The 13,637-nt window shown below is 37.9% G+C and overlaps 1 protein-coding gene and 1 pseudogene across 1 annotated transcript; both read right to left on the reverse strand.

The window, feature by feature from the left end:
- Positions 1-3,406: 3,406 nt before the first annotated feature.
- LOC113329524 lies at positions 3,407-3,727 on the reverse strand (annotated as a pseudogene).
- Positions 3,728-6,899: 3,172 nt separating this feature from the next.
- Positions 6,900-10,790, reverse strand: LOC113329411 (protease Do-like 10, mitochondrial). Its single transcript, XM_026576287.1, has 8 exons — positions 10,288-10,790; positions 9,364-9,609; positions 9,073-9,268; positions 8,692-8,951; positions 8,444-8,571; positions 8,074-8,277; positions 7,575-7,625; positions 6,900-7,380 (listed from the first exon to the last, which is right to left on the reverse strand). The coding sequence occupies exons 1-8, from the start codon at positions 10,715-10,717 to the stop codon at positions 7,132-7,134; spliced, it is 1,764 nt and encodes a 587-aa protein (XP_026432072.1). The 5' UTR covers positions 10,718-10,790; the 3' UTR covers positions 6,900-7,131.
- Between the last annotated feature and the right edge of the window lie 2,847 nt (positions 10,791-13,637).

Here is a 13,637-nt window from a genome sequence, read left to right on the forward strand (position 1 = left end):
ACAGGAAAATATTCCTGCATGGCTAATGGATATTCTTTCGTCGATCTCTTTCTTCTAAGTAGTATTCTGCCATATCTTGCACTACATCATTCTCCCCGGGAAAGAGGAAATTCGCCCTCAAATTAGGCAGGTTACGAAGATCATCATCGGACAAGTCGCCTTGGTAAGGAATTAGATGACGCACATTGAACACATCAGCCGTATGAATATGACTGGGAAGCTTCAGACGGTAAGCATTGGGGTTGATTTTCTCAATAATCTCAAAAGGACCAATCTTGCGAGGGCCCAATTTGTTGTATGTACCAGTGGAGAAACGTTCCTTAATAAGCACAGCCCAAACGAAATCACCTACCTCAAATTCCACGTGACGACGATGTTTATCAGCGGCCATTTTATACTTAGTGGATGACGCCAGCAGATTTTGTGCAGCAGCGTCATGGAGTTGCTGTAAGTGACGCACCAACTCATCAGCAGTGGCATGCATGCGTTGAAGATCTGGTTACGAAAATTGCATAGAGGTGCCACTTTTTGCTTGCGGTAATTCAGGTTTTATCAAATATATGCTTCTCATTGCTCTGTTATTAATTAATGAACATTAATGTCTAAGAATAATTTTATGAGTTTGTCATTGTTTGATATTTTAAGAGTAATTAACTTAATTGATGACCTCCTCATAGGATTCCTTGGCAAATGTTGAGGATTAACCATTGAGTTGTTTCCATTAATTAGTTCCCTGAATTAGCTTTCCTAGGCTTACTTTATTGTTTTTTTTAACATTGGGCATTAGATTGCTTCAACTGATTGTGTTTGCATTTAATTACAAGATCACTGGTGGTTTTCACTTCCAAATGGGGTTGCACAAAGGCAGGGATTCATATTTGGCCTTTTGAGCATAGAGATACAAAGATTGAAGCCTGTGTATGGAATCTTAAAAACGCAGAACTCTCTGTAAGAAGTTATCTCTGTAGCTGGTGCGTAATCTAAGAAGGTAGATTTTCATTCTATTCATCAATATGATTCGTTCCCTTCATATTATACCTTTTGTTAGCAACTACAAATTTCTATTGACTCACCTTTTGGATTAATTGGAACTTTTTAGACTTAGAGCTGTTTGTGGCACATGATGCTTTGGATAGCCCCGATGGGACTGCAAATGCTATGGGTCTAGAGGTGTAACCGCTTAAGTCCTTATTTGAAACAAATTTGCATGGAGATAGATTAAAGTGCTTGGAACATGCATGATTGTACTGTACATTTTCCAGTCACGTTTGAGTGTAAAAACTTATAGTTTGATGTTTCAAATTTATAATAACTCAATTTCGTTCTGATTCTGGAGATGCTAATGCATTTCGGCGCCCTTGATGGTTTGGGATCTCAAACGGTACATCTCCCTCTGCTCAAGGAAGTCGTACTGCATATGGCCTGATAGGTCTGTAATTGATGTAGGCAGTCGTACATCTATCTACCTCAACCAAATGCTAAATGATTCCAATGGAATAGATTCTTGGATTTGAATCCAATTCCATGGAATTCAATTCCAGGAATTGGATTACCCTATAATTGAACTCCTAGGAATTCAATTCCTAGACAAAAAAAACTTCTACGGGGAGCGGTGAAGAAACCCTCACTTCTTATGAAATAAAGATTTTTTTGAGTTTTGTGAAACAAAAGAGTTTGTGAGGGAGGACACTTCGCAGCATACTTAAAAATTACAAACCGAAAAATTGACTTACCGTGTTTGGAATTTGGAATTTTATGAAAGTTCTAATTCAATTTGGATCAATTTTACTCTCTTTTCCAATAATCAAAAACCCACATATTTCACACATAATTGGAATAAATAAAATCCTTTTTTTCCCTATGTTTTCTCCGCTATTCCACCTGTCACTCCAAACCAAAAATGCATCTCCACGGGATGGTACGAAACCCCTATACGCCAAATAAAACTCATCGCCACGTAGCGGGATGAAGCCCCATGCACACCAAGTTGAAAGAAAAAATTTGTTCGGCTCAAAATACGGGCACAAATCTATTGATAAGGTAACAACCCAATGCTACTAAGCATCTTATCATGGTTTTCCCTAGAGCATTGTAGGTTTAGTTTTTTTGTATTTTTATGTTCTTTCCCACTATAATTTCCTGGGTCAGTTCATTTGGTGGTAACTAAATCGAAGTAAAAGAAGTTCATTATGCCCGGGTGCGAAGCACGGGCACAAATCTAGTTTACTGAAATAACACAATGGAAATAAGACACCAGAATTTTACTGGCCTACGGAGTGAAATTTTGTTGTAAGAATGACACAACTGTTCCAGAACTTATCTGCCCATGGATGAAGATGAGCCAAAGCAGGAATATTAGAATCTTCAACGATCTTGATGGTCTTATCCCAGCAATCCTTTGTATTTTGAACGATTTCCCGGCAACAACCATAATCTTTCATGTGTGGTAACTCCTTTGCAACTAAAATTTGAGCCAAATTATTTGCACACGTTTCAGAAATCTCATTGTGCTGGTAATGAGGGTGCTTGCATAGGTGAATTGTCTGACAACATCGGTGCTTGTGCAGGAGATTCTGTAAGACTAACACATTTGTCCCAAGCATTTTCTGCCCATGGATGAAGGTTAGTAAAAACAGGAATATTTGGATCTTCGATAAGGTTCATTACCGTTTCCCAGCAATACTTGGTAGTTTGTACAATTTCTTTGCAACATACATCTTTTTTGCTTGGTATGGCCTTGGTCACTATAAGTTGTGCCAAAGATTCTGCGCAGGGACCTGAAATCCTACAATTTCGTAGCAATGGATCTACATATGGTGCTTCCGCAGAAGAAATTTCATTGTTACCGATGTCCCTTGCACCTCCTTCGGTAAATACCGATGCACAAACAACAAACAAGGCCAAAACCAATGAAACATTAACCAACTTTGCCATTAATAATCACTTAGCCTTTTGGCCCTTTTGTATTTCTGATTTGATTCGTGATGAGTTTTAATTGGTTGATGTAAAACTAGAATCAAAATACTTCTTTACATTAAAATTGGCTAAGAGAAGCCAAGCTGTTTCAGTTTATTTTCTTAATTAGTCATTAAGTTGCTTGTATTTTAACGTTTTGGATGTGCATGTGTGTGATCTTCGTTCTTCGGTTTGTTTAAAACATTTAAAGAGAGGTATTAAGCTATTTTCCTACATCGGTTTCAGCCGACTGAAGGTTTAGCGCAAACAACCTTGCAAGCACCTAGAGTGACCATTACCCTGGATATGGCATAATTTGTGGAGCGATTAACTTTGCAAACTTTCTTTTGAAGCTATTAATGAATCTTTGGAGTTTTTTAAACCTCTATATCTATTCATATATTAGGTCTTCAAACAACTTAGAAAGAGAAAAAAATCTATATATCTGAACTTATTGAGGGAACAATTTGGAGTTGCATGCAACTATTTTAACCTTGCCGACATCCACTTGGCCTTCCTTGGTCTTTAACACCGCATCTTTCAAGATAAATTTCCATACATCGGAGTTCGAGTTGTATCTCTACACATATCCTTTGATTGTGACTTTGCTCTTAACTTGATTTCTCAAAGCTTCGTTCATCGATTCATCAAATTGAGTAAGAACTTCCACAGCAAGTTCTAGAGTAAGAGTTCCATTAGAAATCATCTCATCAAGAGTTTCCATCAAACACTTCCCAATTGTAGACCCTCTATATATTTCAAGACTCGCCATATTCAACTACAAAAACAAGAAAAGCAATCGATGTTTCGAGAGTTCTTTGCTCTTATAAGGTCTCAAAACAAACTGAATTCTCTATCAGAGGAATTTCTCGTTATTAGAAGGAGAAAGTTTAGCAGAGAGGACTATATATAGGGAGCGAAAAGAAGAGTTAGTACAGGAATAGGAAAGCTGTGGTGTTTCTATATTTAAGCTCGTATATATACCGCATATGCGAAAAGAAGAGTTAGTACAGGAATAGGAAAGCTGTGGTGTTTCTATATTTAAGCTCGTATATATACCGCATATGCAAGTCTAAAAGAAAAACACGGTCCTGTATCTTAATAAGTCGGTCGCAAAACAGATTTGAAGGCTTGAGATGCTCTTCCCGTATATATAGCTAATGAGCCAGATATCAGTGTGAACTTATGTGTGGTTTTGTTCAGAGATCTATCAGTGTAATGAGCCCGTTAGGAGGCTAATGGGACTGTAGGCTCATCCTTAACCAGATCTGTGCATCAGGTACGGTGCACTTAGAATAACAAGATGCGCAGAATATATATATGACGGAATGACTCAAAACCCTAGCTAATGAGCCAGATAGAGATGGAGATGGAGGTGGAGATGGAGATGGAGGAAAATCTTCTAAACAGCCTCCCCTATGATGTTAAGTCCAGCATATTTTCTAAGTTACCAGTTATCAGAAGTAAATTGTATGCAAAGCTTGGAATAATGCTTTCCTAGATTTTACAAAATTATACATATTTTGCGTACTTGAATCTTCGATGTAATGGTGGTGGGTTGCTGGAGCATCACCACCATAGATCCTTAGGTACTGAATCTGAGATGCTTAATTTCGTTTTTATATAAGCGTCACAGTCGCTATAATGCAGAAAACCACGAGCTTGGATCATGACGAAAAACTGCAGTACCAGTTCTTCCACACATAGGTTCGGGCAACGGATCGATTCGTTTATCATCTGATTCAGCTTTAAAGACTGATGAACCTTCTTGTATATGTAACCCGATCACCCGTGAATTTGTGTACCTTCCACCAACGAAGAGAAGAAAAAAGTATATGATGGGATTTACTTTGTGGGTGGATTTTGTTACCATTATTTAACTAACAAATACAAGGTTGCTAGAATCGTTTACAGGAATAAGCTCCTTGTCTTATGAACAATCACGGAGAAGTTGCTTCAAAAAAAAAAATCACGGAGAAGTGGAGTGATGTACAGACGTATATACATCCACTTCAGAAAAGATTTTGGAGATGTATACATAGGGGATAAAAATAAATACCATTACCAACAGCTTCGTGAGTTCGTGTCAATGCAGGCGCTAAGAGAAGAAAATATAAAGATATATTTATAGAATCATCAGATGATGATGAGATAGATAATATAACCATTGTGGCCGGAGGAGAACAGTACTTTTTGGCGTGAAACAGTGTAGGTGATGGTTGTCAGTTGGCCCTTCTCCTAGTTACATTCTACAGTTCCATTTCTTGACCTGTGCCAAGCAACGCAGGTCACAGAACAAAGAACACCGAGAAATAGTGTATCAACCATTTTCGGGTTGAGAGAAGAGCCAACCTGAATGGTTGATTTAAAATTTGTCGGTTTGCCTGCGTAGCTTGGTGCAGGTCAGGAAGTGGAATCATAGAAGGGCCACTAGGTGAAGTGCCAACATGACTACCATCACCTCGACATTACTGATATTTATAGCTGCACCTTAAGGGTCATTCAAGTGGTCATGAATTAAATTTATTTTCACGTTTTTGGATATGCTTGTGTGATCTTCATTTTCTTAATTCTTCAGTTATTTTTTGAAACCCCTAAACAGAGGTATTAAGCTATTTTCTACATCGGTTTCAGCCAACCAAAAAGTGGTTAAGCACAAACAACTTTCCAAGCACGTAGAGATGACCCCTGGGTATGGTAGAATTTGTGGAGTTATCACCTTGACTCTTTTGTGGCGGAGACTAGGTTTCTTTGCTTTTTTAATAGTCTGGACTTGCAACCAAACTTTCTTTTGGTATTTTATGTCGACAACTAGTGTTCAGACTTCTTATGAAAATTGCCTTAAATCAAATAGATACTAGCATCACTTGAAAGTTGAAACAAAAGATAACTGCACGTAAAGGTCAATTTTTAATCACAGAAAGAAATCGTGTATATCTAGGCTGTATAAAGTTTCTTGATCAGCATTTTTAATAAAAAAGGAGCATTTTATATTTATCATATGTTTATTACATCGAAGGATGCACTAGGGAGGTACATGATTTTCTCCTGGTTATTACTATAGTAAGACACCAGAATTTTAGTGGCCTATAGGGGGTAAATTGGCGATAAGAGCGACACAATCGTCCCAAAACTTATATGCCCATGGCTGAAGATTAGCCAGAGCAGGAACCTTAGGATCTTCTCTATGGTCTTAAACCAACAATAACCATAACTAGTCTCAACGACTTCCCCGCAACAATCATAATCTTCTAGTTGTGGCGACCCCTTTGCAACTATTTTTTGAGCCAAATTATGTTTACACGTTTCAGAAATCCTACATTGTTCTGGAAATCTATGTGCTTGTGTAGGTGACATCATTGGTGCTTGTGCCGAAGATTCAGTAATACTAACACATTTGTTCCAAACATTTTCTGCCCATGAACGAACAAGATTTGGATCTACAAGAGGATAACCAGCGATCTACAAGAGGATAACCAGCAAGGATGTTATTTACTCGCTCTTCCCAGCAGTACTTTGTATTCTGTACAAGTTCTTGGCAATATACAACATCCTTTTTGCTTGGCATGGCGTTGGAAAATGCAATTGTTGAAAAAATTCTTCAAAAGGTTTTGAACTCCTGCAAGTTTTGGGGGATGTTTCTACATGTGCTTCTTCTGTATTGTTATCAATGTCCCTTGCACTTTTTACTTCCGAAGCATAAAAAACAGACAAGGCCAGAACGAATGAAACATTAACCAACTTACCCATTAGTAATTACTTAGCCTTTTCTACTTCTGATTTGATATTGGATATATTTCAATTGTTTGATGTGAAACTAGAACCAAGATCCTTCTTTATATATATAAAGAAATTTGTAAACAGATGTATTCGCCCAACTGTTTCAGTTTTATGCTTTACTTGGTCACTAAGTTAATTTTATTGTTAACGTTTTGGATGTGCATGTATGATCTTTATTCTTCAGTTTGTGATAAAAAAAAATTAAAGAGAGGTATTAGGCTATTTTACTATATCTGTTTCTGCTGATTGAAGAGCGGTTAAGCGCATACAAATTTGCAAGCACCATTACTGAGTATGGCTTTCTAAACTTCCCAAGTATATCGTACACCTGGAATTGCAGTTGTTGCCTCCTAATACACAAGTTACTCGAAAAAGAGTTTGAAAGTGATGACAGAATCAGTTTGAGCAGGCTAATTCAACCTGTGAACCTGTTGTTACCTGTTCATCAATCAGATCAGTAGACATTGCAGAAGGTATTCTATGACGCTTTAATATTCGCGAAGTGGCCACTTTAGCCGACTCATAGTTCAGTACAACTACCCTCTCATCGTCCAAATCAAATCTCAAGCTCTCTTCTTTGCATTCTTCCACTAAGCAGCATAAATGTTTAAGATTTTCAACCTCAACTCCGTTAACTTTCTTCACCTGCAAACAGACCCAAGAGTTCAGAACCAACAAGTTAATTTATTTAAATGTAAAAACCATCAGCTGGTGGCCATGAGGTTGCGTTTGAGAGTAAAGTGTAGGTACAAGATTTTTAATAACTTTTTTGCAGTCAAACCGAACATGTTTAGAGGAAGAAAAAAAAGAAGAAGAAAGGGTTCACTGTTTATTTGTACCTGTAATTCTGCCAAACGCTCATACCCAGCATTGATATCATCCATAAGCACCTGAAAAGATTTCAGAAGCCAACAATCAACACAACAATGAAAAATAAGTTATATCGAGGCTCCACCGGGACTCTGGTGATAGCTTCCCTATCTGACAATCAACTGTAAGTACATATCCGCTACGGATTTCTGTGAGGAATTATTCTCTGTCTGAATTGTAAGTGACAATTAATTTACATACAACTTAGAGAATTCATTGACGTAGCCATGGTTAGGAAACTAGTAAAACGTTCAGCATAAGTGTTTCAATTAGATTGGAGTTGGAGATGTTTATAAGACAAACTAGGACGGAGGTTTTAATGACTAACATCCTTAGCCCTACATTAGTAGGGGTATATGAAGAGTGAAGACCAACTTCCAAACCCTGAGATGTTTCGGCTCATGAAGCTTGTTCTGTAGTTATGAAAAAAAAGGGATGAAGAGGAGAAGAGAAAAACCACTCAAATACCTGAGCAAGAATGACAAGTTGTTCTCCGGCTTTATTAGGCAGTTCACGCAATGCATGTTCACACAAACGACGAGGTGAAGTATTGTACCAGTCTTCTCCGTACTCATGTAGGTATGGCTGGGTTAGAGGAATAAACACCAAACCAGCAAAAATGAAGTAACTAGGCAATTTATCGAACTGATGGACAGGGACCAATGGTTGTAACTGCACCAACATCAAATCCAAATGTTAGCTAAAATAGCACTATAAAACTCTAATTTAGTTAAAAACACTCTTTTTGTTTATGCTTGTTCAAGAAACTCAATTAAATGAAATCCATACCGCTTCACAAAGAGATAAGATTTATCACACGGAGAAAAAATTTACTCACAGGCTGAAGGGTGACACTAATATCTTGCTCTACACCATCTCTTAATACTCTAACTATCGCTGTTTCATTTGGTTTCTTCATGGAGACTAGATGATCAAATGTTATCCGCTCTCTATTTCGGAATGCAACTGCAAACAGCAAAAAACAAGATAAGATAAAGAAAAAAGAGATGAAACCTACAATATGATGGATAGCCGGGTTATGAAAACTATATTCTGATTATTTTGTTAGAGCACACCAACTCTTACCTGTTCCGTCATTGGCTATAGGCACACCATCAAATGCTAAGACAATGTCATCTTTCTTAAGCATCTTATAGGCATCAGAAAGAGGATTAATTTTGCTCACAAGAACTCCTGTCATTTCTGGGCGCATCCGGAAGTGCTCTCTTAGTTGTGCATTTTCAGTGGGCTGGCAAGACAAACCCAGAGAACAGAAACCAGCATATTTTCCATATTCCTCCACCCCAGCTATAAAATGCTTTATCACGGGAACTGGAATTATATACCTTCAATAATGTGGAGATGCAGGATCAAGATTAGACAGTGCATAAAACTGTAGTAACTACCAAAACATGAATCTCTATTTTCTAGGATTCAAACAACTTCAGGTATCTTACTACAACTCACCCAATATTTTCCGCACCTGAAAGATTTTGAAAAGCTACTCCAGCTACCTTGTCTCCCATGATTGCAGGGCCTCCACTGTTTCCGGGATTAATAGCTGCATCAATCTGTATCGCCATGAGCTGTGTTGCACCATGGACATATTGTGTTGGCTCAACTCTTGAAACAACTCCTTTAGTAACAGATATGTTGTCCCCTCCTGCAACAAGAAAACATATGTCATATATGGTGCCGCAAAACATAATAGTTTTTAAATGGAAACAACATCTTCGGCTACAGGTATGTTGTCCAAACCTTGAGGGTATCCAACAACGGCAACAGCTTCCTGCAAGAACGGAATGTCACCAAGCTCCAAGAAGTTCATACTCTCCCAAAACTCTTCACTTTCAACAGTGAGAATAGCCAAATCACATTCATGCCCAATGGCCCGAACTTCTGCTCTGTATTTGTTTGGAGAACCATGCCTTCTCACAAGAACAAATGTATTATCAGCAACTACGTGAGCATTGGTTATAATTCTTCGCCCCTCAATGACAAATCCTACAATTTCATAACAGAACATTGAAAGTTAATCCACCAACAAGTTTAGACTTAAGATAAATTTCACAATTAGATCCAAAAAATATTAGAATTGTTTGGTTCATCAACTTTCCTACATAAACAAAACCTGCGAAGTTTCTTAAACTTAAGAACTGAAAACACACATCATGTTTACTCCTATTGATAGCCGTCTTTCAGTCTTGGGTCTCACCATCCCCGTACTTATTGCCCTATCCTACACATGCGAGAAATGCAATCAACGAAAACCTTCAGGACTGAGTTATGCGTAAAGGGCAAGGCCACCTATATTATACATTTTCCCTACTTCAGTCACCACACAGTGTGTTCTTTCTAGAACCAATAATCAAATTCAAGCTGTAACTTCCCGCCGCCACAACAACATCCTCTAAGCTCCTCAAATAAACTGACTTTACTAATTTAATTTCACAACCATACATTTGAGGCTAATCAAGTCACAATTTTTAGGTCAAAAATCCAATTAATCAAACAAAAACCATCTGTGTCAAAAATCCCCAAATCCAAACCATACCCAAACCCAAAAATACCATAAAGATTGAAACTCTAAGCAAATTAACTCAATGGGAAGCACTAATTTTCCAATCAAACAATCAAATTGAAATAAAAATTTAAAATGTTGGGGTTATTAAATTGACTTACCAGAACCCATAGTTTCTCTCTGAGATTTGTTCTGCCATGGTAAGAAATAACTAGGACTACTTGCAACTGTAAATATCTTGACAACAGAATCAAGAGCAAGGTTAATTGCTTCATATGCATCTGTTTGTCTTGGATGTATCAATCCTGTATCATCATCATCATCATCATTAATCTTAGTTTCAGAAAGTATTGGGTTTTGATTGATTTTGGAATTAATGAAGTTTTGAGTTGTAGAAGTACAATAAGAATTTGAAAAAATGGGAGTAATGGATCTAATTGAATTTGAAAACAGAGGTAGGGAGAACAAAGGAGATGAAGGGGGGCGAATAAGAGTATGATTATAACGAGATAGAGAATGGGAAGGACAAGCAGAAGAAGAAGAGAGAGTTGCAGAGAATCTGCGAAGAGTTCTAAGATAAGAGTACCGCATGATTTTGCCTGTGCTAGGTTTTTGTTTTCGGAGTTACGGAGAGTTTGGGTTTAGGGGTGTTTCTGAGCTTTTAGTTTGGGAATTTTGATCAAGTACCCGTTTTTTGATATCCATAAAATAAATGCCCCCGTTTTTTACAATTTATTAAAGTGCCTTTACGTTAGTTTTCCATCCATTGTTAGTTAAGTCTAATTTACTTTACATATTTGCCATTTATTTATTCCCACATTGATTTTATACATCATTTTTCAGGTTTTTCGAGTCCGGTTCAGGATCGTTACACCGCTTTCAGATTCGTTACCTCATTCCCCAAAAAGGGTTCATCATCTCAAGTGGTTTGGGGTTTTTGGTTGGAAGAAATCGACCGTCTACGACATATTTTTAGGTTCGTCGAGCCCGGTTCAGGAACGTGACAACGATTTCAGGTTCGTCGAGCCCCGTTCAGGATCGTTACACAGTTTTCAGGATCGTCGGAACATTTACCTTCCCCTCCAAGGAGATGTAGTTCAGGGGTAAATAGGACTTTCAATCGGAAAGATAACTGTCACCTAGCACTTAATTAGATGGAATTTGGCTTTTGAATATAAAAGGGTACTTTAACAATTTCAAAAAAACGGGGGCATTTCTTAGTGTAATGTGAAAAGTAGGGTACTCTATCAAAAAGCCCTTTTAGTTTTAGAGCATCTTCAATGTTTGGGGTCAAGGTCATCCTATGTGGAGGTCTTATTAAGACTTTTTAGTTGTGGGTCATTCACTACATGACAAAAAATAATAAAGCTAAGGTTTTCTACCTAAGTTCCATCTCCAATCCCCAAGGTCATATCCAACACTTCTTGTCTGAATTTAGAGACAAAAGATGATGTGGATTTAAGACCCAGGGTCATAAAGACTTTCTCCTTTACCCCCACTTAGTCCCCACATGCACATGTCATCTTCTTTTATGACCTCTACCCTAGTGTCGGAGGTGAAAAATTGGTAGAAAAATTCTTAAATTCTATGTGTCGTATCAATTTAAGACCTTGACCCATAACATTGGAGATGCTCTTAGAACTACAATGAATGGGGTGGGGTAGGGGGCAGTCGACCTCCTTTTTGTTTTGTTAAAAAGTAGAATTTTATTTGGTTGGTCCACGAGGGAGGCCTAGTTAGCAATTCGCCATGCGACAAAAATTCGGACCCGCAAAAATGCCCACATAAACCGGCAAAGCAAAATGCAAATTCGGTAAACAATACAGTCAAACATGCGGGATACTATAAAAATGCTGGAATTCGTTAATTCGTGTATCATATATTTTAATGCTGCACTAAATATTCATCGTACATTAGTTGTTATAAATAACAGTATTTATGGTTTAAACGGAATATATAGTTAATACATGCGTTCTTAGCATCAGAAAACGGAATGGCACAGTGTTGTGAAGTGCCTGAAGTGTGATAAAGGGGTCATGGGATCAAACTCTGGTGCATGAACTTCTTTTTGAAAATTAAAAACAATGAGTCAGCGTTAAGTGGTTGCCGAATTAAACTGGAGAATTATTCGGGACCCCAACAAAAGCGCGAATTAATCAGCTCTTCCTAAAAAAACCCGAACTATGTTCGGGATTGAGTTTGTGCGCAGTTTTGGGCGAGAATAATAATTCGCCGAATCCCTAACTAGGGAGGGAGGCAACATGACCATACTTCCTTTGAGATTTTTACCATATTCTATTTTGCACTTTTGTGACCAACTTAAAAGACCGCTTCACTGAAAAGGTTTATTTTCTTTATCACACTAAGATGGAGTATGTAGGGGAAAAATATCGCATGAAGCTAGAATGACAACCTCGCCCTAATTAAGATTATCATTAAGACGAAGAAGAGAAGAACTAAGTGAAGGGTAATCATGCGATAAGGAGAAAAAAAGCACGAGGAACAACCATGCGACAAACATAGCACGACACCTATCAAGAAGAGCATGAAAGAGCCACACGAAAGACATCGACATCTCCCCATAGCCTGGAGAATAAGACAGATTGGATAGAGATCAGCAAGCAGAGATCATGCACGTGAACCCAGTTGTCTTCCACCCAGATATTTTCCTATATAAGGATCCAAATAATAAAGAGAGAGGAGGGGACTCAGTGAGCAAGTAAGTAAACCACCAAGAGAGAAACAAGTTTGTAAACTACTTTCATCTTGTATCTCTCCATTGTTGTATGAAAACTCACCTTGAATATCTTGTAAGAACATCATATATTCAATAGAAAATGTTTGTGAAGATCATATTAGTGTCAAAGTAGTGTATAATATCATTAATGTTTAGGTTTATCTCCATGACTTAGACTTGGTGTTCTTATCACCTCATTGGGTGTAATTGTGGGATTTTCCACAACTACATTTTGGCGCTAGAAACAGGAAGGATTATCCTCACCTGCTTTTTAGTAGCTAAAAAACTCTCATCTCTGAGAACAACTTATCATTCTTGGTTGAAATATCACTTTGAAATACCCTTGTCATAATGAAGATCCAGTGAATACATCGTCGCCTAGTTTGAAAAAGTGAAAACTTGAGAATCATTGAGGCCCTTTGAAAGAAAGATCTGACAAATTAACCCTACCAAAACGGGCTGAAACAAAAATCAAACCCCTATCAAGTTTCTAAAAATGTCATGTCCACCAGCATCTCTGATTAACAAGATGGTACAAATCGCCTCAAGAGCAGCTCGTGTCATCGCTATTCGAAGAAACAGCAGAGTGGCAGACAGAAGAAGAGCTAGAGGCGAAGATGAAACTTCAGGTTTATTGCTACACTCTCGTTACACTAGTTCAATTTTATGGGGCAAAACTTTTATCTGGTTTCCCCCTCAGGTAGGCATATTGGTCTTGCAAAGACCCAAAATGGCTGGGAGACGGTTGCCCACGTTTTCTCACTACACAACATG

The sequence above is a fragment of the Papaver somniferum genome, unplaced genomic scaffold, assembly GCF_003573695.1.
Source record: "Papaver somniferum cultivar HN1 unplaced genomic scaffold, ASM357369v1 unplaced-scaffold_117, whole genome shotgun sequence".
Classification (NCBI taxonomy): Eukaryota; Viridiplantae; Streptophyta; class Magnoliopsida; order Ranunculales; family Papaveraceae; genus Papaver; species Papaver somniferum.